The sequence below is a fragment of the Peromyscus leucopus genome, chromosome 1, assembly GCF_004664715.2.
Source record: "Peromyscus leucopus breed LL Stock chromosome 1, UCI_PerLeu_2.1, whole genome shotgun sequence".
NCBI lineage: Eukaryota > Metazoa > Chordata > Mammalia > Rodentia > Cricetidae > Peromyscus > Peromyscus leucopus.
In genome coordinates, this window is record NC_051063.1 from 76,041,018 (window position 1) to 76,068,200 (window position 27,183).

The 27,183-nt window shown below is 50.8% G+C and overlaps 1 protein-coding gene across 2 annotated transcripts; it reads right to left on the reverse strand.

The window, feature by feature from the left end:
• Positions 1-2,064: 2,064 nt before the first annotated feature.
• Positions 2,065-25,685, reverse strand: Bag3 (BAG cochaperone 3). Of its 2 annotated transcripts, none has more exons than XM_028885674.2 (4): positions 24,886-25,685; positions 8,272-8,601; positions 6,458-6,859; positions 2,065-3,385 (listed from the first exon to the last, which is right to left on the reverse strand). In XM_028885674.2, the coding sequence occupies exons 1-4, from the start codon at positions 25,069-25,071 to the stop codon at positions 2,573-2,575; spliced, it is 1,731 nt and encodes a 576-aa protein (XP_028741507.1). In that variant the 5' UTR covers positions 25,072-25,685; the 3' UTR covers positions 2,065-2,572. The 2 variants fall into 2 exon arrangements, with proteins under 2 accessions (XP_028741507.1, XP_028741506.1); XM_028885673.2 differs by having other exon boundaries at positions 2,065-3,388; positions 24,886-25,684.
• Positions 25,686-27,183: the final 1,498 nt, after the last annotated feature.

Sequence of the window (27,183 nt, forward strand, 5' to 3'; positions counted from 1 at the left end):
TTTGAGGTCTCATATATGCTCAAGCCACACCCAGTGAGGCAGGCCACTTCCTATGGCCTGAGCAAGATATAGAACTCTCAGCTACCTCTCCAGCACCATATCTGCCTGCACACCACCATGTCCCACCATAATGGACTGACCCTCTGAAACTGTAGGCAGTCACCCCAATTAAATGTTTTCCTTTATAAGAGTTGCCATGGTCATGGTGTCTCTGCACAGCAATAGAAACCCTAACTAAGACACTGAGACACAATCTCACAGAAAATTCCCTCATCCTCTAGCTCACAACCTTTTTTGTCCCCTTTTCTGCAATGTTCCCCGAGCCTGAGGTGTGAGAGTGTTTTGTAGATGTGTCCCCATTGAGACTGGGCTCCATGACTTGGCGTTTTGATCTGTAGATGCTTTCTGTAACTGTCTCCCTCTGTTGCAAGAAGTTTCCTTGATGAAGGGTGAACACTACACTCATCTGTGGCTGTAAGACAAATATTTAAAATGCAGTTAATGATTATGCTGGTTTAGTGAAGCAGTTCTAAATTCTCCTTAAATAACCTTGACTTCCAGTGAGTAGCTGCCCAGGTTTCCAGTACCCTGCATGGTTTTCCTCTTGTTCAACAGGTCTTAAATCCAATTAGAGAGCTGTTGGTTACCCCCAAGACCTGTGCGCTACTACAGCACCCTTACGGTTATTATGCCATGCTGACCATTGATGGGGTTCACAGGCTTCAGAGCCCAGTAGGATGGCTGTTTGCCTCTCCTTTGGAAGCTTGCATGGTACCTTCTGTTTCCATGAAAGCTAGTCCCCTGGAGGAGCATTCAGCTCAGTCCCAGCTTAGGGGCCCCTGGGCCCTGTTTCTCAAGTGCATGATGTCTCCTGCAATAAGAACTTACCTTCTACCTCTGGGGGTGGGGGCCAACCAAGAAGAATAGCAATAGGCTGTATGTTGTGGGAGTCTCTTGGGTAGCTGAATTTGAGACAGGGTCTCTCTAGCCTTGGCAGTCCTAGAACTTGTTATGTAGATCAGAATGGCCACAAAGTCACAAAGATCCATGTTTCTGCCTCCTGAATGCTGGGATAGGTATGCACCGTCATGCCCACCTAATTGTATTACATTGTGTGTGCATACATGTGTGTCATGGCCTGTGTCCTCTGAGTAGGAGTCAGTAGGTCCCAGGGATGGAACTCTGGCTGTTAAGACTTGATGGCAGGTGCCTTTACACACTGAGCCATCTCTATGGCCCCTTTAGAACTTTAAATTCACTGGCACAGAAATAATCTACTCAGTGTCCTCTGAGTACACCTGACCCTGAACCCTAAAGGCATCTAGGAACCCAATCTGACGGGAGAGACCTAGTCCTATCCAGCTTGATGATTCAGAAGTGTCAAATCAAGATAATTCCATGACTCTCCGAGCACATTTCCAATCCCCAGTGACCGGGACTCCACACAGCACTTTGTTTGACAGTGAGAACTGGCTTTCTTGTGCGCTTGTTAACTATCTCAGCCCCATGGTGATGCCTGCGGCCAGGGGAGTTACACACTACTGATGTAGCAATGTTGACAGCATGATCTGAAGAGATCTAGCAAGCATATTCCACTACCTAATCCAACAGCCCTGAGCTCTCCCATGTTTCAGCTAAAAAGAGACCAAGACTCGCTCTCTCAGGAGTCAAGCAAATCCCAGAACTGCCTCAGAAATTCATCTATCATTCGACTGAAGTCAGGAATAATCTTTTCCTGTGTTTTCATGTGCATGTACACACCCCTGTGAAGAGGCCAAGAGGTCAAAATGGGGTGTTGCCCTCAACTGTTCTTACCTCATTAATGAGACAGGGTCTCTCTCTGAGCCTGGAGCTCACTGGCTCAGCAAGCCTGGCTGACTAGTGAGGCCTAGGCATCCTCTTCTCCACCTCCCTAAGCACCGGGATGAGAGGCCTGTGAGGCTATCTGAGCCCAACTTTTTATATATGGATCCTCGCTTCACCCGCTGAGCTACATCCCTAGTCCTGGAACAACCTCGATGCTATCTGCCACTCTTCAAACTTTTAGAAATCACAAAAACCATCTTGAGAGTTATATAATCACTTTATTTCCACCCCTCCCCTGAAATGTAACATTAAAGCCATTCCAGCACACAGATAGTCCTAAGGCTCCTCGCACATCTCATTTTAGCTAAAGTTAGATATTTCAGTAATGAGATGAAGATTATCCCATCGAAATGGCAATACATCTCAAAACCGGGTTCCATCTTCCTGTAACTCTCTGCCTATCTCCCCAAACCCCTCTAGTCCAGGGCTACAGAAAGACAGCTCACAGCCATGGCTAACTCACCGTACCCATGCACAGAAAGTCCGCTCACACAAGCAGCGGGGTTAGACTTCGGAAACAGGCAATTTTTTTTATTTATATGGATAATACAGAAGAAATCCCCCTTTGTTAGTGCTCTACCTCCACCCCAAGTTACAACATACCAAGCGGCTATGGATAATAAGAACCAACTGCGGCAAGTCCTGCAGTGCATGCAACTTAAAAGTCTCGACGGCACACTGTCGGTCGCAAGGCTCCACGTGGACACTAGGGAGCCGCTGGATTATTGGCAGCCGGGTCGGCTGTGCCGCTGGGATTTGGAGGCGGGGCTGCTTTGGCTTCTAGCTGTTGGCTTTCAGTTTGTGGATCTTCAGGGTTTTTCTTATCCTGGTCAGCTGCCCCGGCACCCATGCCTATGATTTCCTGTAGTGGCTGCTCCGACGCCAAGTTGCTGGGCTGGAGTTCATAGACTTGTACTTGACCTGGGACGTCGATTGCCTTCTGCTCGAGTTTTTCCAAGATGGTCTGAACCTTCCTGACGCCATCTCTCCTGGCCTGGCGCACATCAGCTCGCCCTTCAGGGTCTACAGAATCCAGGGCCAGCAGCTCTTTGGTCAGGTACTCTTCGATCATCAGGTACTTTTTATCAGTCTTCTTGCCTTCGAAGTTGTCTACGGCCTGCTCCAGCCCTTGCACCTTCTCCAGGATGGCTTCCACCTTCAGCACCCCTGGGTGTTTAGCAGGGGCTTCCGCTGCTTCTCCTGGTTTGGGGGAAGCCGCTTCCGCGGGGGCGGGGCTCGGGGCCGCCTTCTGTTCAGCAGCCACATTCTTGGGGGACGAAGGGACAGCTGAGGGGGCAGGGCTGGGAGAAGGACAAGGAATTGGGGCCGAGGAGACCTTGACTTCCACCTTCTCAGCAGGAGGAGGTGGCTTCTGGGACACAGGCTTAGAGTCTGCCTCCTTGCGGATGACTTGAATGGGGATGTGTCCAGGAGGGAGATCTGGTCCAGCTGGGCCTGGCTTACTTTCTGTTTTGTTTTCCGGTTGGGTGGCAGGTGAAGGTTCTCGATGGGTCATGGGCTGCTGAGAAAAGAGGGCACAAACTTTTAATGGCTGTCTGAAGCAATAATTTATAGCTAATACCAAACAGTAAGAGAACCGGAGATAACTGTTTTTATTGAGCGTGTGTGTGCAGGCTCTTGTGCCACGGTGTGCATGTGGGTGTTAGAGGACAACTAGCAGAGTTCTATCCTCCCACCATTCCGTGAGTTCCGGGAACTGAGCTCAGTCTGCCCGGCTTGCACAGCATGCTCCTCTCTATCCACTGAGCTTAGAAAATAACTTTCATAAGAAAGATTTTTTAAAAAATTTTTATTTATGTATATGTGATCTGCATGTATGTCTTGTGCCCTTTTTTAAGGTCAGCCAAAAGCCAAATTACAAACTGGGTATTAATCGTGTAGGTGACCAAATTATTTGCTAAGCTTCAGTGATCATCTTATTTCCTAGTTATTTCCTGTAGATGATCTTCTGTAATTCTCAAAAATGAAACGGCATGCTGGCTGCTCATGGGGTTTGCTCAGGAGTACTTTCTGAGTGACTCCGACTCAGGCTGCGGCCAGAGGCACTGCCTCAGGTCCAGCATGGGTGACCTTTCAAACACCTGTTCCAGACTTATAACAGCCTAGTGGTTTCTGCTCAGACCAGTTTTTTGTTTGTTTCTTTGTTTTTGAGAATAAGCAAGATGCTTACAATAGTGAGCCCTGGAGGAATTTGGCCCCGGACAATGATGATACAATACCTCTCCTGGCATCTGGCTACAGTTCTTCCAGTGACTGGAGGTCAAGGTCATATTTTTAAAAATGAACTATGCTCCAAATGGAAACTGAGTAGGGCTCTTCTAGCATCTAAATGAATAGCTGGATTCTAAAATCCTCACATGCTCCAGTTTCATCAGCTGGGAAGAAATGCTGCACTATTCTCATCCCAAGTAAAAAATACAAATTCTACTTTAATGTACAGATAAGTCAAATCCTTGGATGCTCTAAAAATGGTTCGTTGAACAAGCTATAAGAGAGGCCAACGAGATCAAGGTCAATAGAGGTCAAACTGGGGTTAAATGCTCCCTCACCGACTCCAGGAAACATGGGGCAGGCTGGAGGGGAATTCTCACTACAAATGGTCCCTCTTTCCTAGGATTGCTAAATCCAGGTATAGATCCTGAGTGGCAGGGCTATCTCATTGGCAAGCTATTTTTCCACCAAATGCCTTTTGCCCAACATCAGCCCTCACCACTTATCATGCCTCCACGCTGCCACCCCCCACTCTGGGCTTTAAAAGCAGTGGAAGGCTGTGTAAGGAGAAACACTTAGCAAAGGGCGTCCTGTGCTCTTCAGAAATGTCAAGGTCATGAAAGCATTGAGAGGCTGGGAAACAGTTCCAGAGACTAAAGGGAAGTGACGTCCGAAGGCCGGGTTTCCAATCCTGGATCAGATCCCCAGATGGGAAAGAGCTGGGAAGGAAATCTGAAGAGCGGGCAGTACACTGGATAATGCTGCTCAAGAATATTACATTTCTGGAATCTGGCCAATCTACTACGGTTGTGCTTCTTGGGAAAAATATTTGCTGAAGTATTCAGGAGTCAAGGGGCGTGTTATTCGCAAGTACTTCTTGTGCAGTTAAAAAGTAGACGATACAGAGAAAGAAGGGACAGAAAATCAGAGCAGCCAGCATTGACGGGGTGGGGGTGGGGTGAGGGGGTGGTACTGGGGGTGTAACTCAGTTGCCAGTGTTTGACTGGTGTGTGAAAGGCCCTGGGTTTGATAGCAGCACCACATGAACCCAACACAGTGGTACACCCTGTAACCCCAGCACTAGAGGAATAGAAACAGGAAGACCAGAGTTCGGATCCCCAGAGGTCACTGTAACAGCTTAGATGGGTGTGGCGGACCATCAGTAATCCCAGCACTCCAGAGGCAGAGATAAGGGATCCCCAAAGCAAGAGAAGATGGCTAGCTAGATTAGTTATACCAGCAAGCTCTGCATTCGAGTGAGAGATCCTGCCTCAGCATACAAGGTAGAGAGCGGAAGAGACCCCATGGCAAGCATGGACCTCCACAAGGGCCTGCACGCCTGTACATTCGCAAATCCTGTGTCCTATCCATGCATGCGTGCACACCACACACATGCAGAAACAGCCAAGAGATGATGAGGGGTTTCTGTTTCAGGGACTTAGATAATAGCACTGTTCGTAGGAGATTGGTTTCCTTTTAAAAACTGATAATAATTCAGCTTCTCATGTTGCAGCCGGAGGAGGCCAAGGACACCGAGTGTCCTGCCTCTAAGCCACACGCTGTTCAGTTTCAATAACACCTCGCCCCAGCTTCCTGGGAGGATGCGCAGGATTGCACCCATGACCTCCACCAGACCGTGATGGCTTTCCCCTACTGCCTGCCAGTGCACCAGCCAAGGACCACAGCACCCTCCTGTAAAGGGCAGAGAATGTGTCAGACATGGGCCCCTGTTGTCAGGCTCAGAGCTAAGAGGGCCATGTGGTATGCACAGAATAATCAGGGGCTGGCCCCTGAGTGACTCACACGAGACACTGGGGAGAAAGGAGCTGGCTTTGGGGAACAGACTAGCTGGGTCAAGCCCTTGGAGGGCAGGGAGGAGAGGGTCTGCACTGGTGCTTTATGGAACAGACCCAGCCTGAGCAAACTCCCAGAGGGATCAAGAGAATGGCTTGTAGAACAGAGAGGGGGAAACAGCATATCTCTTAAATTGGAGACCACGCTGTGGTTGGAGTGAGTGTGGGGGCATGGGGAGACCAGGAAAGGTGTGGTGAGGAACATGATCCTAGGAGTCAAGAGTGACGACCCTGAGTGAGAGCATTACATTACCCCTCTGCCCCTAGAGTTGCTGCACTGGGAAGCAATCAGCTGAGCAAAAACTGTGGAAAGTACCGAAGGTTCAACAGTCTCTGTGCTGTGTTTGTTTTTTTTTTCATCAAGGACCGGCAACTTCTAGAACTCTGCTTTTCTCTAGCCACGCCTATGCTCACCAGGCAGCACCTTGAGGAAGGCCAGGGCGCCTGCCGAAGCCCTCTGCCTGCTAGAGCCATCTGAGTTTCTGTCCACCACTGCCGCTCCGTACCTGAGGCCTGTCAACCACCGTGTGCACGCGGATGGGTGACGGGGAGTGAACTGGTGTGCCGCTTCTGGCCGGGGAGCCTTCCCGGCTGGACGCACCACGGACCTGTGACCTGAAGGGGGATGCTGCCCGGAGCGGCCGGGGTTCCCAGTCGTCCCCCTGGATCTTGTGGTACACGGGCTGGTGGGTCTGGTATTCACCCTGCTGAGCTGGGTAGTGGGTCTTCTGGGCTTGGTGGAAGGAGGGCTGGGCTGCTGGCCGGGTGATGTTCTGCTCGTGTATCACAGGGATGGGTATGTAGCCCCGGGGGAGCTGGTGGCTACCCAGACTGCTCCTGCCGGAGGAGGGCAGGCTGGCCGAGGAGGAAGAGGAGGAGCAGTCAGAGGCAGCTGGAGACTGAGACCGCTGCAAGAGAAAAAGGGCGCCATTAATGACCCTCCTGCCCTGGCACTCCGAATACCCATCAGGTATCACAGAACACATTTCCCAAAGCCTTCCCGTGTGAGGATAAGGGCTGTGTGTGTCCCTCTGTGAGGGAGCAAGTGCTCAGTGTGTTTGGGGCCCTGGTTTCCATCTCCGGTGGTACCACCTCACTTAACACATGCAGCGCTGAGACCAAGAGGGCTGGGAATGTAGCTCCCTGGGAGAGCACTTGCCTAGCACGCACAAGGCTCTCAGGAGCGCTGAAATGAAAAGGCCCGGGTTCAAACACTTGGAAGCTCAGTTCTCCGAGCCTCACCTGAAATGTGGGAAAAAGACGGCCTGCCTGCACACCTCACAGGGTTGCTTTCCGGATTAACCGAATGCATCTGTGCACAAGCCTTGGCAGGCAGCAGTGTGCACAGGAAGGGCGTGCTCCACTGTGCTTGCCGTCACGTCTCCTCACTTCCTCTCAGCCTCTTGTTGGAGAATGCAGCGGAGCACCTGGGAGCTGCCTGCGTCTTCGAGCAGGCCAGATCCCTCTCTCTTCTAATCTACCTTCTAGAAAGTGAAGGCAGCGGCTCTTCAGGCGGCTCACGACTCAGAGCCTTTGTTAGCTTAAATCTTCTAAGCGCTCTGACCAATGTGCTGTTTTGACTGACATACAGTTTAAAACAAGCCTAGGAACCACATCTCCAAGGAAGGGGAGAGACCTCCGGGATCCCACCTCAGCTATGACTTCTTCTCCCCCCAGGATGGTAAAGTTGAACAGACGTAGGAGTCCAGAGGCAATCGGGACACCGATACAATCAGGAAATGGGGGCCTCACACTCAAGATGAGCTGAAGACAGGAGGACGAAGAGGCCCTAACCGCTTAGGAACCCTACCAGATCTGCGGGCCTCAGCTCAGAACCAGATGAGCTGCCGTCTCTCACCATTAACACACCTCGCCGTGCCGAGCGTCAGGGCTCGAGCCCAAGTCTAAAGCTGTTGCCCTTCTGACTTCAGCTGCGTTTCCTTTCGCGGCACACTCTGAAGACAGAGATGCTGTTCTGAGTTCCTCCCGGGGGGGGGGGGGGGTCCCAATGGCTGCTGGAAGGGCTGAACAGAATAACTGGGGGCTCTCTCTGAAACAGAGAGCCCAGTGCGAATAAAGAGCGCTGCTGACCTAGGAGGCCAGGCAGCTGCTGCAGCTGGTCTACCTCTACCTCGACACGGTTTTGACCATGCAGTTGCCATCCCGGCGTCAATTCTTTCACTACAAAAATAAGCCCGGCCACCTGAGAAACACAGGTGTAAGGTGGAGGGAACAAGGAGCCTGCCAGACCGTCTCTGCCTCGGAGAAACACTGATGTGGCGGGCCGGGCCCTGAGCCCAGCGGGAGCCAGGTCTCTTACCTCAGGTCCATGGGCAGCCGGGGGCTGAGCGGCTGCAGCTGTGGGCGCCTGTCCACACTGTTTATCTGGCTGGGTGGCTTCTGTCACGCCGCCACGCAACGGGGACTGGGACCTCTGAGGAGCAGCCGCTGCCGCCTCAGTTCGAAATCGCTGCACCCCGGGCTGGGAGTAGGCATGGGAGAGGTGTGGCTGCCGATTTTCAGAGCCTTCGTGGAGGACGGGAATGGGAATGTAGCCTGGTCGGAGCTGGGGGTATATGGGGTGGCCTTCTCTGGTGGGCAGCAGCCTGGAGCCTTCCCGGGAAGGGCCATTGGCAGAGGATGCAGATTCCTAAAATAAAGTAAGGAGAAACAAAGACCGGTTAGAAACAGGGCAGGGACCTGAGCAGGAAAGGTTGTGCAGACACTTGTGCGGGAGTGACGCGGGCTTCCGAGGTCACACAGGCTGGCTGAGCACAGGGCACAGGCAGCCCACGGGCTCTGCTTTGTCCGAACTCCCAGAGACTGCTCTGTGATCAACAGTTTAAGATTCAGGGGTGCTGGGAATGGTGGTGCACGCCTTTAGTCCCAGGACCTGGGAGGCAGAAGGGAGCAGATCTCTGGCTTTGAGGCCATCCTGGTCTACACAGTATGTTCCAGGCTAGCCCAGGTTATATAATAAAACCTGTCTCGGGAGGGGGAAAAAAAGATGAGGTGCATCTGGAAGTCAAAGTATCACTTTGAAGCACAAGCGGAGTCTCGCTCTCCCACAGTGGTGAGACGGGTTTTTTTCTGGGCGACAGGCAGGCAGCAGGGTAGGACACAGACAGCAGCTAACTGCCCTTGCAGATCTTCAGAGACTGAGGCCAGGAGGTGATCCCAGGAAGACTCAGCTCCAGTTACCAAACTGCACCAGACTTCTCAGCTTCTGTTAAAGCTCTCACCCACAGTTTGTATTTGATCCAAGCACAGGACCTAACTTGACAATCTTTCTGGAGAAGCATGTGTGTGTGTGTGTGTGTGTGTGTGTGTGTGTGTGTGTGTGTGTGTGTGTGTGTGTACACGCGTGTGTCAGGGGCTAGCTCCTTGGAAACATTTTGAGAACAAGCTGCAAGAGAGGGATACAGAGGAATGCAGAAGTGGTACAAGAAGAAAACAAAACCAGGGATTAATGGGCCGGTCTCACAAGGCCAGCTCACCAGAGTCTCTGCCTGGCCAGACTTCAGAGCAAGGCTCCTGAACTTTCTCCTCAGCTCAGCTGTGCACTTCCTTATAAAATCCAGTTACTGCAAAAGAGCAGCTGAGCCAGGTCAACCAGAGTCCCCCCGCCCCCCCGCCCACCACAGTGGCCGTCCGATCAGGTTCCCAGCTCTGCCCTGGCTTCTGTCCTCCCCACGAGATGTCGGGGCGCCCTTGGCTTGTAAGAATCCCGCTAGGTGAGTTTGGTCAGGACCCCCTTGGCCTCTGACCAGCTTTCTCTTTGGAGTCACTTTCTAGGCACATGTCCCACCCTGTGCCTTGTCTGTGCTCGGCGGGGCGCTGCGCTCATCTCTCCCCACAGCAGCAGCCTTGGTCCTATCTCAGTGGTCCCCATAACCTCTTCCTTGCCATGTTCTAACAAGTTCCATAGAACATTTCCCCCTTCAACACAGTAAACCCTGCTTGGGCCGGGAGCAGTTGGGGGTCCTTCTCACGTCCTCTCACAAAGTTGTCTCTTTAGAGGCCTGGCTATTTTGGGACCCTTGAGAAGGCCAAGTTCCAGATGTACCTCTGGGGAAGATCTTATTTCAGACACCGAGGCCAGCCAGCCACTCACTGGGCAATGACATCTCTCTCCAATCAGCGGCGGTGCAATTTGGCCTCCGACCGTCTCCCGAGAAGAGTCCTTCCTCAGAGGATAGGAGCTGTGCTGTGTCTCCTGCTCATCTCCAAGTAGGTCGGTATTTAGGAGAGTGAGCCTTCCTCAGCAAAGCAGTGCTCTGAATGGCCAACCAATGCCTAAAGCCGGGAACCTGTGAGCTCAGAGTGGAATTTCTACAGCTGCAGAACTGGGCAAAAGCCAAGGACAGCCCCTCACGATTGATTTGCGTTTTGAGTGAAAAGGCCGCTAATTCTGCCATGTTTTATATTTACATACAGGTCTGGACACCAGGTGGCTGGCCCTGGAATGTGGCCTTTTCAGGCTCATCCACTGCCTCTCTCCTGCTGAGACCTTGCCCCTGGAGGGCCTCCAAAATACAGAAAAGGCAAGGGTGTCACTGTGTCCTTGGGGAGAGGGGCAGACAGGCACTTGGTACTCTCAGATTAGAATACCCACGTGCTCAGGACATCAGCATTATTTTAGCCTGCTTAACTCTCGGGTCACTCAAGAGCTGGGAGTAGATCCAGGCCTCACAGAACCCAGTTCTGGCCATGAGGCATGCACCATAGGGAGCTGGCAGGAGACAACAAAGAAGCCTGCTCTAACATGTTTTCTAGGCAATGTGTTCACTCACTGGGGCAGGCACCCTTCTTTGCAGCTGAAATCAGGTTTTGCATCGTCCTGTCACATGTTTTGGGGACCGCCTGCAACTTATTGTTTCTTCTGGCATCAACAGAGCCTGAGCCACTACCTACTCCTCAGAGCCAGGCAGCTAGCAAGCCTGAGCTAGCCTCCTCTAAAACTATCAGTGAGCATCAAGCCACCATTCAGATGGGCCCCAGGGGTCATCACACCAACAACATATGACCCTTGCAAATAAGGGGTTTGTAAGACAAGTTAAGGGGCTGGGGATGTAGCTCACTTGGTAGAGTGCTGGCCTAGCGTGCAGGGGGACCCCAAGGATCGTATGAACCAGGCACAGTGGTGCTCACCTATAATCCCAGCACTTGGAAAGCAGAAGCAGGAGGATCACAAGTTCAAGGTCATCTCCAGCTACATATTGCGTTTGAGGAAAGCCTGGATTCATGTAGACGGGTTAATGCATGAAACAAAACAGGAACCACGTTTACCTGAAAAGCGGGGGTGGCTGAGGTATAAATGACATTTCCCACAGTGGAGGTTAGCCTAGCTAGGAGCCAAGCTCACTACCACCATTAGTCAACAGTTCAATAAGCATGGATAACTCCCTTTCCCCTCTAAACCTTCAATGCCGGTTCTTTAAAACAAAGCAGGCGGCCGGGTGGCGGTGGCGCACGCCTTTAAAATCCCAGCCCTCGGGAGGCAGGCGGGTCTCTGTGAGTTCGAGGCCAGCCTGGTCTACAGAGCGAGATCCAGGACAGGCATCAAAACTACCCAGAGAAACCCTGTCTCAAAAAACCAAAAACCAAACAAACAAAACAAAAAACAAAGCAAGCAACAAGCACCCTGCAGAAGTGCAGTGAGACTGTGACAGGGCCTTACATGTAGCCCAGGCTGGCCTCAAACGTCTGCTTTTGCTTGCACTACCAGGGTACAGGGATTGCAGGTATATTCTAGACCTCGATTTCTGATTTTTTTCTTTTCAGTTTTAAAATCTGTTTTAGTGTTTTCCTTGCACTAATGTGTACCCTGTGTGCACAATCCCCTCAAAGGCTGAAGTTACAAACAGCTGTGGGCTGCCATGTGGATGCCCGGAATCAATCTCCAGTCCTCTGGAAAAGCATCCAGTGCTCTTGACTGCTGAGACATCTCTCTAGGCCTGAGTTGGCTTTTTTCGTTTTGTGTTGTTGTGGTGTGTTGTTTTTAAGGCTGAAATTCACTACATGTCCCAGGTTGGCCTTAAACTCAGATCCGATTGCCTTTGCTGGGACAAAGGTGTGCAGCACCACACCTGGCCTGTAAAAATGTTGAATATGTGGGAGGTCAGAAGACAGCATCAGATCCCCTGGAGCTGTAGTTACAGGCAGCCTGAGCTGGGAACCGAATGCGGGTCCCTCTGCAAAAGCAGCAGGTAATCATCTCCGCAGCCCCTTGGGTGGAGTTTTCTGAGCCACACTTAAGAAGGATGTGCAGAAGGCCCAGAAGGAATCAGAGTCCCCCACCTAAAGAGACTCCAAAACCAAGGGGCCCAAAGTGAAGGACAAGTGACAGAAACGACACCTAGCAAAGTGGCTTGGAAGGTTCTGGAAGGAACCTTGAGCCTGGGTGGTGTATATGTACACATACCCCACCAAAGGCTATACTTTCCTGCAGCCCCTACTGCTCACCCCCTCACAGCTCACCCACCCCAGAAGCCCTATGCCCCTCCGACAGGCCTGATTGTGGGGGCTTCTCCTACGGGCAGCCCTTTATCAAAGGCACTGAAGACCTTGCCTCTACACAGCTCACCCGTGTTTTGTACCTCAACTGGAAAAGCAAAGGGAGAGGAGAAGCCCCATCCAGCTCACACAGGGACCTTGACAGGAGAGGCAACATCTAACCTGTGTCTTTGCGGAAGTGCTAGGTCTGAGCCCAGGGAGGAAGAAACGCGGTAACCATGAACAGATGCTGAACTACGGAAGACGAGACGAGGCAGAGGGTTATCAACAGACGCCGCAACAAGACAGGGGGAGCCAAGAGGAGAGATGAAGGTGTAAGGGAAGGAGAAACAGAGGCACAAGACTTACAGGAAGAGGTGAGTGAGGAGGGGGCGCAGGGCAGAGATGGGAGGGAGGCACAGCGGGGAAGAGAAGTGAGCAGGAGGCAGGCAGAAGCCCTCCGTAGCCAGAAGAGCATGAGGAGAAGCGGGAACGTCCACCAAGACTCAGGTCTTGAGCTTGGAGTCAACTGGAAATGGCGCTGCTGGCTGGCACTGGCTGGACAGCAGGTTGGGCAGCCAGGTGGGCCTGGCCCGAGGCTGCTTTTCCTTATCGTCCTGAGTCTCTTGGGTCTGTGTGAATTAGTCGCCCACACATGCCATTTGATAGAACCCCATCATCACTGAGAACGCTGCACCCTGAAGAAGTTTCAGGCTCCCCTCTATTCCTCTGTTCGGTTTTGTTTGGAAAAAAGTATTTTGAAAAACCAGCTGACTGTTTCACAGAATAGGTCAAAACAACAACTATTTCAATGATAATGTCGGCCATAGCAAGGTCCGCACTGGAGTGCCTTGGCCTTGCTGGTGCTCTGGCTCTTCTACTTGAGTCTCAATAGCAAAACCCTGTTTTCATTAAGAAAAAAGCACTGCCTAGAAGTGATGTAGGGTCCATTCTAACCTGTGATGGTCTCATGACAGCGTGTGTGTGTGTGTGTGTGTGTGTGTGTGTGTGTGTGTGTGTGTGTGACAAAAGAAAATGTGTAATATTTGTGATTCCTCTTGAATACCATTTAAACTGTACCTCTTCAGTTCACTCAGCGCTATTCTCAAGTTCAAGCTCATGTCCACAGGTGACTCTGGGTCATACCAGCATCTTTCAGGTAAGACTCAGCACCTAACCACCCTGACTGCCGTGGGGACCTCAGGAATCCTCTCCATCTTGTATCATCACACCTGGGGCTGGTCACAGGCACAGCTGCCAAGCAGATGCCTGTGAGTCTTCTCTTCCTGGCGACCTCCCTGCAGCCCAGCTTGTTACCTTTATCTTTGGCGAAAACATCAGGGAGACATACAAACTCTAATTAGGAGACGAGAGCCTCGGGGCTGACTTTCACTTATCTTACTACATTAATTCATAAATGAACGCGCTCATTTTACTCTGTTGTTGGTATATTGCAAATATTAAAATCCTGAGGCTACCTTAGGGCACCAAACGACTCCATGAGGTGGCCAGGGGAAAAAAAAAATCAGGAAAAATATTAAAGGAGCCAAAATGTGCCCTTTTAGGCATAAGACATTATTAGAGGAAGCCTGAAGATAGGCTCTGAGCTCGGTGAGTGACGAGCTTGTCCGCAGGTCTGCAAACACTACAGGCCCGGATCACTGACAAAAGATTGCCCCACCATGTGTCACGTGAGCAGCCCGCACCCCCTCCTTAGACCCCAATTTTCCTTAGCTATATAAAATTCAGGGGAGGCCCAGAAATACTCTACCAAGTGTTGGTTCTCAGACTATAGGGGGCAGTGGAGCACCCAGGGAAAAATAAAAATACAAACAATGGAAGATCTTTGTCCATTTCAAGCAAATCTTATTCAACTTGGCTGAGAGGGCCTAGGGGACTGGCGTGAAGAGGGATCTGAGGTACGCACCAGAAACTGCTGGAACTCATCTACGGCCGTATCACCGCCACAAGCATGCCTTAATTTGTCAGAAGCCGCTGGAACTCAGAGGACCCCCAAGTTTTATATCGAAAACTAAGACAAGGCTGGACCCCACCCTCCCCCTCATATTAGGAGCAGGGTTGGGAGAAGAGCTGTGGGGCACCTCTTAGGTAGGTGCTCCGCACACCCTGAGCTGGCACACCCGGTTCCACAGGATGGCATGAAAAGCAGGCCTCGCCCCAAGCACAGCTGGTCCCCTACACACTGGGGAGATGGGGCTCTGAATCCTGGAAACAGCCCCCCATCCTGGCTCTTGATGAAGTGGGCTCCACTCCTAAAGCCAACGTTCCCCGTTACTATGGCGACAGTAGCAAAGGCTGAGGATCAGCACTTCCGACTCCAGCCCTGGAGTTTTACGGAGAACACCGATTCTATGAACTGGGCTTTTAGGCCAGGAGAGCCTTCACCCAGGGTCCGTTGTTGAGTTTTACTAACAATACTTCAAAACTTCTAACACCAATGAAAAAGACAGAGGTTTGAAGGACGTGGAAACTCTTGGTGGAGCCAGGATCTGGGCAGAAAATGAAGCGGCTTGGCTCATCTCTATCAGGCGGGTTACAGATGACAAAATTTTCACCTCGGCAGACACCTGACCTTCAGTGACCCATCCCAGCCTTTTGTTTGGTCCAACAGGCCACACAAATGACTTGGTATCGATGTGATACCCAAGCACCCAGGAAGCCAAGCTCAAAATTTTCTTCCTCTCCTGAGTTGTGACACTGGGTCTCCATTGCTTCTGGAGGGCTTCTGAGGAGACAGGTTTTGTTCTAGGACTCCTGGCAGAGGACCAGGATTAGGTTCCCAGCACCTACGGCTAGTGACTCACAACAGCCTGTAATTCCAGCTCTAAGGGATCCAATGGACTCTCGTGGCCTCCGCCGCAAGTGACCGCACACTCGCGTGCACAAACCCGCATGCACAATACATACACAATAAAAAACAAAAATAATTATGAATAAGTCTTTTTTTAAAAAAAGATGTTGCCGGGCGGTGGTGGCGCACGCCTTTAATCCCAGCACTCGGGAGGCAGAGCCAGGCGGATCTCTGTGAGTTCGAGGCCAGCCTGGGCTACCAAGTGAGTTCCAGGAAAAGGCGCAAAGCTACACAGAGAAACCCTGTCTCGAAAAACCAAAAAAAAAAAAAAAAAAAAAAAAAAAAAAAAAAAAGATGTTAGGTCTGTGTTGACCACAAAACTGTGAGTCACAGGTCATGTATGCGTCACAAGTCAAATGCTTGCTCTGATAGGCCAATTATTCAAACAGAAACATTTTTATCAGCCAGGCATTGCTGGCACACACCTTTAATCCTAGCACTTTGGAGGCAGAGGCAGGGGGATCTCTGTGAGTTGGAGGCCAGCCTGGTCTAACAGAGCGAGTTCCAGGACAGCCAGGGCTACACAGAGAAACCCTGTGAAACAAACAGAAAAGAACACTTTATCCCAGGATTAATAGAAGGGACATCCCTATGTGTTTTAGGAGATGAAACCTGGACTGCCAGGCTTTGCCGCTGTGCCCAAATGAGCAAGTATGAATGGGCATGAGCCCTGGCCTATCAGCTGCCACCCTGGATGCCAACCTTTCCCTGCAGCTCATTAGCCTTAGACAGAATCTGCTACAACAGACTCAGTGTCCCGGCCATTAAATTCCCTTACTTTCCAAGGGGCTCTAAAGAAGCCCTTTATCTCCGTCTTAAGAGACTGGTTAGCAAAGTCTACACTGAGAACTAACCCGCAAGTAAACAGGGCCAACTAATACCCTAAAAACCTAAGCCCGGAATGCTCTTCTCTCAAAGAGGCTAGTCAGCTGCTTGGGGGGGAGGGGGGCTTACACACAGGAAACCTTACTGCTGGGAAATGGCATGTAAATGCATGGGATGGAGCTACATGCATGGGATGGAGCTGGGCACCCATCCCAGAGGCTGAGGGAAGGAAAGCCAGGCCAGGGCAGGGTACCCAAAGGTTGGCCTGGGAGCAGAGCATCTGCTGCCCTCTCCTCAACATTCTGACTGCATCCCTCAGAAGAGCCCACACGTGGTCTGGGGGCAAGTGTCACCCTCGTCAGCTGCTGGCTATTTCCCCTGCTGGAGGGAGTGCTGGGACTCCAGCCTCCCCACTCTCCCAAGCCCTGGAACCTTCCTCTGGTTTTCCACCTGGCAGATGAAGGCATGGGATGGATCCCAAGTCCCAGGGGAAGCTGGTGTACAGACAGCTACGGGGGAGAAAGGCACTCAAGACACACTTAGCTCCTGAACCCGCAGCCTCAGGGAAAAACCAAGTACTTACTTCCTCTTAGGGAAGACACAAAGGCCACTTGCTGTCATCAGTGCAGATGGAAAAGTACCCGAATCTCCTCCACTTGGGAAGCAAACTGAATTTTAAAAGATCAGGAGGGGCCCCTCCTGTACCTGGAGCATTTCCACGGCCTTCCTAAAGTCTCATTCCAGACTGAAACACAATGGTCCTGTCACAAGGCCTTTTGCCTGGCATTACGGCTCTCAGCCACTCACTCCCCGCCATGAACCCGGCTCCTGGTTCCTGTCTGGCACTGTTCTCAGGACTGCAGAGACAACCGAGGGGCAACCTCTTCTCAAGGAATCAGGGCCGAGTAACGAAGGGTTCAGTGCAGCACAAGGTAGTGACCCCTCTCTTGTCTGTCCCTGGTATAAATCAACAAGCCCTCGGAGCAAAGGGGCCTTGACGGAGACCCCAGAAGGTCCGAACACCTTCATCTGATCCCCCACTGTGTTCCAAGTTACTGTGTACACAGCCCTCACAGGGGCACAGGAAGCCCAGGTCGGGGTTGAGGGCTGTCTGGACACCAGCCAAGGGAGAATCAGCTAGATCTGGGACAAGCTTATGAGAGACAAGACTTCAGGCCTGTCTGTTGTGTGAAAGACCCATGTGTGGCCTATATGGGGGGGTCAGCTGGATGCCTATCTACAAAGGCCTTCCCACTTCATGGTAAACATCCCTAGGAACAATACATAGGCTTCAGTTCAAGCTTTGAATGAAGGCCCGTCCAGGCACCATCTCCTTTGATTCTCTCAACCCCATTAAGAGTGGTCCACTTACAGAAGGAACAGGCTAATGGGGGACACGCAATTTGCTTGAGACCTCCAGAATCCAGATTTGTCTGGCAGTAAGGTTGGGCACATAATTTTCTCCCCGCCACTCCTGGATGCTGTGTGTTGACGTTTGTGTGTGATCTCTCCAAGCCCTTCTGTCCCCACTCCTCCTGGACTGAGGCTCAGACCTGAAACATTCCGTCTGGGTGCTCTCCAAATCAGGGAGCGCCCGCTCTTTGCTGAGTCATTGGCCCAGCCAAGGCAGGACCAGCAAAGACTTTTGGCTCCATTCTGAGTCACCCTGACTCTAAGACTTCCCCATCACCAGGCACAGGGGTGCCATGGAGGGAGACAACCCAGCTGCACCTCACAGATGAGGGGCCTTTGCTTGTGTGCAAACAGCCTGATGAGCTAACCCTGAAGGATGGGCCATCCACCACGCCTTTTCTACCCACTCAGCTGCCTTCCAAGTCTCCCACCATTAGGCTTTCCAAAACTATCCATTCCTTATTTATTCATTCAGTGTCCAAGAAAGACATTTCTAAACAACTGAGGGAAAAGGGCCCCTACACTTCTACTTTGTGAATACGGCAGAAGTTCCTCTGAAATAGGAAGAATTGCTTTCCCAGAAAATGCTGAGACGTTTTCGGTAGGAAGCCCCAGTTCAAAGGATTCAGCCCTGTGCTGGGAACTGAGGAAAACTGAGGGGTTTACAGGCTCCCCGGCCCCATGCCCATCCCCCATTCGGATGGCAGCAATCGGCGATTCTGATTCTAGGTGGTTCTGGAGAGAGAGTACAGAACCTGGTATGTGCGGTGTCTGATCTTACTGCCAGCCACAAGACAAAATAATTAGATTCCTCTGCAGAGCCGCCGCCGCCACCACCGCTGTCTGCTCCGGATCTGCAGTGTCTGGCTGCTGTCGGCTCCCAGCCCCTCCCTACAGACCTGAGGAAGATGCTGTGTCACTCACTGGCGGGAACAAAACAGCTCCCCCAGACCTGAGAGGATGGGCTCAGGGAGTCAGCACTGACCTCGGCACGGAAAAGGCCACCCAGAAAGTGACTAAAGGGACAGGCCTCTGGGGGGCATCTGGGAGTCTACGGACTGTGCTGGGGGGTTGCTGAGGGCTTCTTAAGACACACTTTGTGTTTCTACTTCTGTGGAGGCGTTGCCCTCCCTGCGCCCACAGATTCTGCTAGGCAAGGAGAGGCTGAGATGAAACAGACCTGCCTGGAACACTCAACAGGGTTGTGAGCCAAAAAGGCAAAGCAAGAGAGCCCACCACTCAGAGATTCAAATCAGAGCAGCGTGGAGTCTAGAGCGGGCAGGGACAGCCTGCTTCTGGCCTGTGAGAGGTGAGGCAAGTAAACAAATATGCTTGACACTTCCACAGGACCAGAGCAGGAGTGACTGGACAGCCTTTCTATGGGGCCACAGGCTAGGCACATCCCTCTGCGTCATGGAATAGTTTCTACCTCAGCGTCCAGAGCATTTAAAGAGACAAGGTTTTTTAAAAGCACACATCCATATCCTACATACATACACAGATACACACTCTCTGGCTTCCTCCACAGCTATCAAGGCCGCAAAGATATTTTTCATAGAAACAAGTGAGAACTTTGTAACATCGGCTATCACACACACACACACACACACACACACACACACACACACACAGAGTCACATGTGCCCAAGATGAACCAAGTTCAGCTTCTGCATGTGTGTGAACTGAGGAGATCGGGTGCCGGCTAGGAGTCCCTAAGGTCTGAGGCAGCTGTAGATTTATGTGGTGATGTCTCACAGTGCAAAGCAAGGGGGAAAGGGACTGGAGAACAGCAGAGTGGGGGAGGGGACAAGGAGGATTCTCCTCAGCGCCGGCCACTGGAGAGTCTCCAAGGCTCTTGAGAAGCAAGAGAGAGCCTTCCTTCCCCAGCTCTCGGCTTTTCTTCTTAAGGCCTCTCATATATTTAAGATCGAATTAAAACACGAAGGCAAAAAGAACAGGTTTAGATTATGTATGGCTTCCTGTTTTGGATGGAAGATACCAGAACAAAAATTTGAATGTCGATAAACAGTAATAAACATGTAGAGTGGTTTATATAAGGAAACCATGTGCCATTCCAGAAGCAGGGGCAGTGCTAATCAAGCCTCAGGGGTGGTATGAAGTTTTCTGACTCACCACCAGCGCCGACAGCATCCAACATTTTAAGCTTTCTCGGCCCTGGCTAACGTCAAATGCTGCCACAGTTCTCCTGTGTACGCACTCTAACCCTATGAAGGACCAAGCTACTTCACAAAGTGGGGACAAACTGTGTCCTGGGAGGCGCAGTCAGCTCTTGTGCAAGCCAAAGACACAGGCTGTTCTTCAGAGGGAAAACGAAGGTCTTGGATGGACACCCTCCTGAGGCACGTGGCCGTGTTCCCGATCCACTCCCACCAAACAAACCACTTTCCAGCCCAGACTGCAGCTCGCTGGAAAGGCGAGGGGGAGAAGAGCCACTCATTTCCTGACTCTGCTAAGAGGTGCAGTGGCCTAGGATCGATGTAGAAAGACAGAATGACCTCATCTTCAGGGAACAGGAGGATCTGCTGAGCCTAAGGCAGATAAATGGGTCTTTCCACTTCAATCACAACTCAAAAAACAGGTCCAATTTTCTGTGAAAGAACATTTCTCCCTCTCACAGAACTCAGTTCAATCGGCCGAAGTGGAAGTGAGATGCGGGAAGACAGAAAGGAGGTAGAACATTCCAGGCCTGGGGGGGCGGGAGGTCTCTCACCCTGCCGCTGTGCACAGGGTACCTAGGCTCCCGAGGCATGCCACCTCCAGAGGTCAGACACCAGGAGAAGGTTGGCTCTCCCTGTTCCAAAGGGGACCAGGGGCCACTGTGGCTCTCAAGACCATGGTGGCAGACTCAGAATCACCAGAAAGCCCTCTGAACTTACTTCTGGGTGCCATTCTGGGCAATTCAGATTCAACATGGGATTGGAGGAGAAACGGTCACGTTACTGCAATGTGCATTCTTTTTAAAGATCTATTATTTTTAGCTTATATAGTGTCTACATATATGTCTGTGCATCAGATTCTCTGGAACTGGAGTGAGCCACGTGATGTGGGTGATGAGAAGTGAACCCAGGTCCTCTGCAAGTTAACTACTGGACCATCTCTCCAGGCCCTTAGTGTACAGTCTTTTTTTTCCAGAGCTGAGGCTCGAACCCAGGACCTTGCGCTTGCTAGGCAAGCGCTCTACAAGCGCTCTACCACTGAGCTAAACCCCCAACCCCAGTGTACAGTCTTAAAATGCTCCCTGGAGGGCATCAAGATGGTTTGGCAGGTAAAGATACCTACCACCAAGCCTGAGGGCCTGAGTTCCACCTCAAGAACCAACATGGTGGACACTTCCACTAAGTTGTCCTCTCAGTTGTACATAGAGGCCACACAGTGTGCACACAAACACAAAATTAAACCGAATTAAAAAACGAAACTCGGGCAGGGCAGTGGTGGCGCACACCTTTAATCCCAGCCCCTTGGAGGCAGAAGCAGGCTGATCTCTGTGAGTTCGAGGCCAGCCTGGTCTACAGAGCAAGATCCAGGAAAGGCGCAAAGCTACACAAAGAAACCCTGTCTCGAAAAACAAAAACAAAACACGAAAAACAAAACAAAACAACCTCTGGGAGGCAGAGCCAGGTGGATCTCTGTGAATTTGAGGCCAGCATGGTCTACAGAGCGAGATCCAGGACAGGCACCAAAACTACACAGAGAAACCCTGTCTTGAAAAAACAAAACAAACAAACAAAAAACCCCATAAACTCTAGAGATTGCCAGGTTGGTGAATCCCAGAACCACAGAGGTGAACAGCCCTGCTCCATGAAGGACAAACTGCCAGGTAAGGGACCAGCACTCTAGAGTACCTGGTCTCAGAGATTCTGAGGAGGGGCTACAAGGGCCCATGTATCTCCAGACCCCAAAGTGAACACCAACCTTTCTACAGAAAAAGGGGTCTGGGCTGGTGCGCGGGCCTCCCTGATCAGTGGAAAACTGCAGAAAAGTAAGAGGGAGGAAGTGTAGCTGCTTGGAAAGGAGTCTGCTTGCAGACACATTGCCTCCAGCTGAAACAGGTCAAGGGGCTTGTTGACTATAAAAACAGGGTGGGAGATTTGCTATAACCACTTCAGAGAAAACAAAAGTCAACCCCAAGAAGACAACGTTTAAGACTGAATACAACACAAAGGACTAGTGCTTTTCTTCTTTCCATGAAGGACTCGTTTTTTTTTACCAGGTTTGACTATAAACATCCAGATGTTCTTCTTGGTTTCCCAACTCAGGGAAGCGATCTTTCTTGACTGATAAGCATCTCCCCCCAAGGCGAATATGCTGTGAGGGTCTCTTAGCTCTTTCCCCTTATGCTTCAAGAAACCTATCTCAGGGGCTGGAGAGATGGCTCAGCATTCAGGAGTGTTTCCTGTTCTCCCAGAGGACCTGGGTTCCATTCCCAACATTCACAAGTTGGCTGACAACCACCCATAACTACAGCTCCAGGGGTTGGGGATTTAGCTCAGCATTCACTACAGCTCCAGGGAATCCACAACCTTTTGGGCTCCGAAGGCACGTGTACACACAAGCATACGTAAACATAAAGAAACCAGTTTCTAATATAAAATACTAAAGGTTTTCCTGGTTTGTAGCCTGCAGTAAGGTACAATTTGTAAGTCAAACTGCCCCAGTCACATACATCTTCTGGGACCATCTGGGACCAAAGTATGGGTTTGTAAGGCGTGAAGCCCAGGCTCAAAGCAAGCACAGCTTGAGGGACTTGGCTCCCAGATAGAAATGCTCATTTCCTCCTATGCTTTGGTCCCATGCTGGTGAGTCTATCTCAAGTAATAAATTTGGTAAGGGAAACCCTTCTCCCGAGCTAATCACAATCCACCATCGAAATCCTGGCTAGCACAGCAGAGTCAACATGATCCAGGTTCATAAAAGTTCAAGCCACTTCTGATTTCTTACTGGTCAGTCCACTTGGGCCCTCCTCTCTTTGCTATTGGGTGCTAGGTGGGTGACCTTCAGAAACACTTGAATTCTCTGCATTGCCTTCTACAGTAGGAAGTGGGTCACCATTAAGGACATTTCCAGTTTAAAATTATAATGGTAAAATTTTCCAGTTCTTTCAAGCCTAAGACATCTGATTTAGTATTTTGCAATGTTAACTGTTAATAGTTTTTTTTTTTTTACCTTGCACAGTCTAAAGCATCTACCTAGTGGCTACAGCAAGATCCTGACTTGCAAGGTGGGTGGTGGTGGTGCACACCTTTAATGCCAGCACTTGGGAGGCAGAGGCAGGCGGATCAGTCAGTTTGAGGCCAGCCTGGTCTATAGAGGTCTTACAGGACAGCCAGGGCTACACAGAGAAACCTGTCTTGAAAAACCAAAAAAAAAAAAAAAAAAAACACCCAAACAAAATAATATCAAATCCCACTTTCTGAGTACCAGCATGGGCATGCTTAAACTTGACCTTCACTCCCAACAAGGGGTGCCAGCAGGCTGAGATTCTTCTTGTAGTTACATGAAGGAGGCCTCAAAATACAGCTGTAATACACTGTGGGTCTTCTACTCCCCACACAGTCTCGAGAAGGCTAGTTTCAAAAGAGAACATTTTACCCAGTGGGACAGACACACACAAAAAAGACACATGCAATTATGCCCACCTAATTACAATCAGGAATAAATATACAATTAATTCCTTGTAAATGTAAACCGCTGCTGAGTATGTGGCTCACTGCTGGATACCAGGGTTGGAAGGAAAAAGAGTTTTGTCTGGCATTCTCAAGGACCTGGGTCACCCCATGCATTAAAATGAAAGTAGAATTTTCTAAAATAATTTATAAAGCATTTCAAATTTGGTTAGTTTTTTAAAATTCCAAATATCAACTCTTTACTGCTTTTAATTTCTTCAGACAGCAATAAGGTTTTGTCTTTTGGTGTTTTTGCTTTTGTTTTTGTTTTTTTTTGTGTGTGTGTGTGTGTTTGTTTGTTTGTTTGTTTGTTTGTTTGTGGCAAGGCTTCTCTGTAGACCAGGCTGGCTTTGAACTCAAAGAGCCCCGTCTCCACCTCCCCAGTGCTGAGGTTAAAGGGGTGTACCACCATCTAACCAGGCCCAGGTTAGTCTTTAAGTGTACTTATTTTACCAAACTTTTCATTTTGAAAAGATCAAACTTACATAAATTATAACTGATCAGTATGCTAAGTATGACTTTTGTTAATTATATATTAAAAGATCCTACCTAAATTTGTAATTTTAAGCATTCTGTTCAAAATTAATTGTTTCTTTAAAGACAGGGTCTTTTTTGCAGCACAGGCTGGCTTCATTCCAATTCTAATTATTTTTTGAGACAGACTCTGGTTGTTGTTGCCCACGCTGGCCTTGAATTCCAGATCCTCCCGCCTCAGCCTCCTGAGTGCTGGGATGACAGGCGTGCTCATGCCTGGCTTCATTCCAAATCTGTGTTTTCACATTTTCTTGCTCTTGGTGTTGAAATTACACATGCCTGAATGTTCGTAAATGAAGCATACACCTGCTGTGTTCACAAGACTCCTCAGCTGTTTCTGGTAACAAACTTCGAGTATTTTAATACGACAATAACAAGGAAGAATTACACCATTAAAAATGTATTCGCTTTCTCTCTCCAGTGTGGGCGAAGTATGTGAGACAATGTCGGATCTCTAGTTTGGAAACTGTCAGAAAGAGTATCCTTTGGAAAAAAAGACGAGTAACAGCTTCAGAGAACCCTCTAACCGAAAGCTGTTTCAATTAGGAATACAAGTTTAATGTTAAAAATGTAGGGGGAAATAACTTATTTACTAGAGCCGACTGAGTCACTGTATGCCTGAGATCCAGCAAAATCAAGATAAAAACTAAGTTCGGAACTTGAAGGTGAAATCCCCAAAGGACTCCACCTCAGCAGCCCTGCAGGCCGGGACCGGGCGCCACCAGCACCGGAGGGAGCCGAGGGTGTCAGCACGCGGGGCGGTAGGACAGAAAGGCGGCGGCCGGGCCAGGCCTGGGCCTCAGCCGCTCATCGGGCCGGTCGCCCCTCCCGGGGACCGCAGCTCCGCCCGCCCGCCCGCCCGCCCGCCCTTCGTCCTTTGCCCTTCGCAAGAAGCTGTAGAAAACGTCCCGATGTCACGACGAGGGTCGCACCTCGCTGGCTCCCCTCCAAAACCACCCTTCCTGAGGTTCTCCCAGGGCCCGACGCCTGTCCGGGGAGGATACGGGAAGGGACTCTCCTGGCGCAGGAGGGCGCAGGGTGGGGTGACTCGCGTAGCCCCGGCCCGACCGGGTCCCTCCACCGTCGAGGTGGGCCCGCGAGCCCGACTCACCTTGGGACCCTCGGGGGGCACGCGCGGGTCGTTCCACGTCGTGGTGCGACTGTTGTGGTCCACGAAGAAGGGCCAGCCGGTCTGCGGGTCGATCTTGATCTCCCAGCCCGGGGGCAGGGGGTCTCGGTCACCGGCTCCGTTGCCGGACGCCATCTGCATCACCGGAGACTGGGTTGCGGCGCTCATGCTGGGTCGGGGTCCGCCCGGGGCGCGGAGCTGGGGCGCGGGTCAGGAGGTCGTGGAGTGCGGGCACCTCTGCGTCGCCGACGTGTCCGGGAAGCCGGCGCCGGGCACCTTTATGAATTAAAGGACTGGGTGACGTGGCCGGAGAGGGGTGGAAGTGTCTGGAAATAGCCTCCTAGCTGCCAAAGGGGAAGGAGATAAAGGGAAGGCAGCAACTGGCCGGCTAGAAACTTCTGGTCCCATCCAGAGAACTTGGCGGCCGCCCTGAGTTGGATGTGGAGCTCCGCCCTGAGTCATCGGCTATAATCGCTGCGGGGCGGGACCGTGGGCGGGATCGGAGGTGGGGATTTGTCACCCGCCCCTCCTCCTCGTCTTCTCGTGCTGTCCCTCCCAGCAGCTGTCCCGTGTGCGTCCCCGGGCGTGTGCGTCCCAAGGCCTGTGCGCCTCGCGACGGATGGGCGCGCACCGGTGTCCTTGTGCGCCCAAGGTGGTTTTGACCTCCGAACTCGCAGCCACTTCTTCGCACCGCGCGGGGTGTCCCGGGACTGGCAGTCCGGGGGCCAGGTGCCTGTGGCCCCGCCTCTGTGGAGCGACTAAATCATCTTTAAGCTCGGAAAGTCCCTCCCGCCCCCATGCCCAAGTACGCTAATACTCAGGGACACTGGCGTCCTGCAGTGACGTTTTAATAACTTTCTCTCAAGGACTTTGGGACTGCTCCCGAGGAGTTCTGGAATGCTGATCTGACGTCACAAAAAAAAAAAAGTGCTGTGAAACTCACCTGCCCACTTTGGAAACCTGAAGAACAAAGAAGTGATGGCCTTATGCTCTTGGCCTTCTCTAGTATAGACACTTTCTTACAGTGACTGGCCTTGAAATTTATATTCTCTGGGGTTTGGAGTGGGTTTGTTGTTTGATTTTGTTTCTAATGGTAAAGGTGGACTCTGATTCGGAAAAATAAGGATCAAACCAAACCCTGCAATTCTGTTTGTTTAAATGGCAATCAACTCCTAATCCCATTGCCTTCCTAGTGCCCAGGTCAGTCCAAAAAGAGAACGTTTGTGGGGTCCAGTTCATGTTCTTAGGCACGCAGACTCACTCCCTCACATCAGAAACACCTTGAACTAAACTGAGCCCAATTTCCCACTCAGATTCAGAGAACGTTCTGGATCCTTCAAAGATACCATCTTCTGGCCTCTTCTTCCCCTCAGATTTTTATTCTGTTTCAAATGCTAGAGGGTTCTGCCAGACATTTCCAATGAGTGATTTTTACTTCCAGAGACCATCTTACCAGCCTTGAAGTCCCAAAGCTTAAGTGTAAGTACTGACATGGCTAGGCTTCAGGGACTGACTCTGTTACCAAACACATCCGGGACTAATGTGCAAGCCCAAATGGGGGTGTACTGATTTATCATATGAAAATCACATTGGAAGGTCTAGACTCTTCAGATTCACTGGTCAGTGTCTGTCTTTTGTTTCTTTATACCTGAACCTACCCAGGACAGGACTGGGTCCAGAGCCCATCTTCTATAAAAGAATAAAGACCAATGTTTATTGAAGACCATGAAAAATGAATTTTTTAAAGACATGGTCTATCTATGTAGCCCAGGCTGTCATTTAACTCAGTACGTAGACCAGTCTGGCCTCCAACTCACAGAGCTCTGCAGGTCTCGGCCTCCCAAGTCCTGGGGTGAAAGCTGTGCACCACCGTGTCTAGCTCTGTCCTTTTTTTTTTAAGAAGAAAGATTGATTTATTTTACATGTATGAGTGTTTTGCCTGCCTGCATGTATGTACACCACATGTGTACAGTACCTGCAGAGGCCTGAAGAGGGTGCTGGAGTCTTTGTAACTGTAGTTGCATTGGTTTCCAGCTTCCTTGTGGGAAATCAACCTGGTCCTCTATGAGACTAGCAAAAGCTCCTAACTCCAGCACCTCCCACCTTGTCCTTGAATTGCCCTTTCATCCTCACCATCCAATCAAAACTTCCTAAACATTCCTTGACTTTGGTCTTTCTTCAGTCCCACCAACCTGTCCAGGTCATCCTACCCTCTCTGTGTCCCCACACAGCCTCTTAACGGGTTTCCCCAGCCTCTGATCCTGTCTCTGAGCCTCTGGC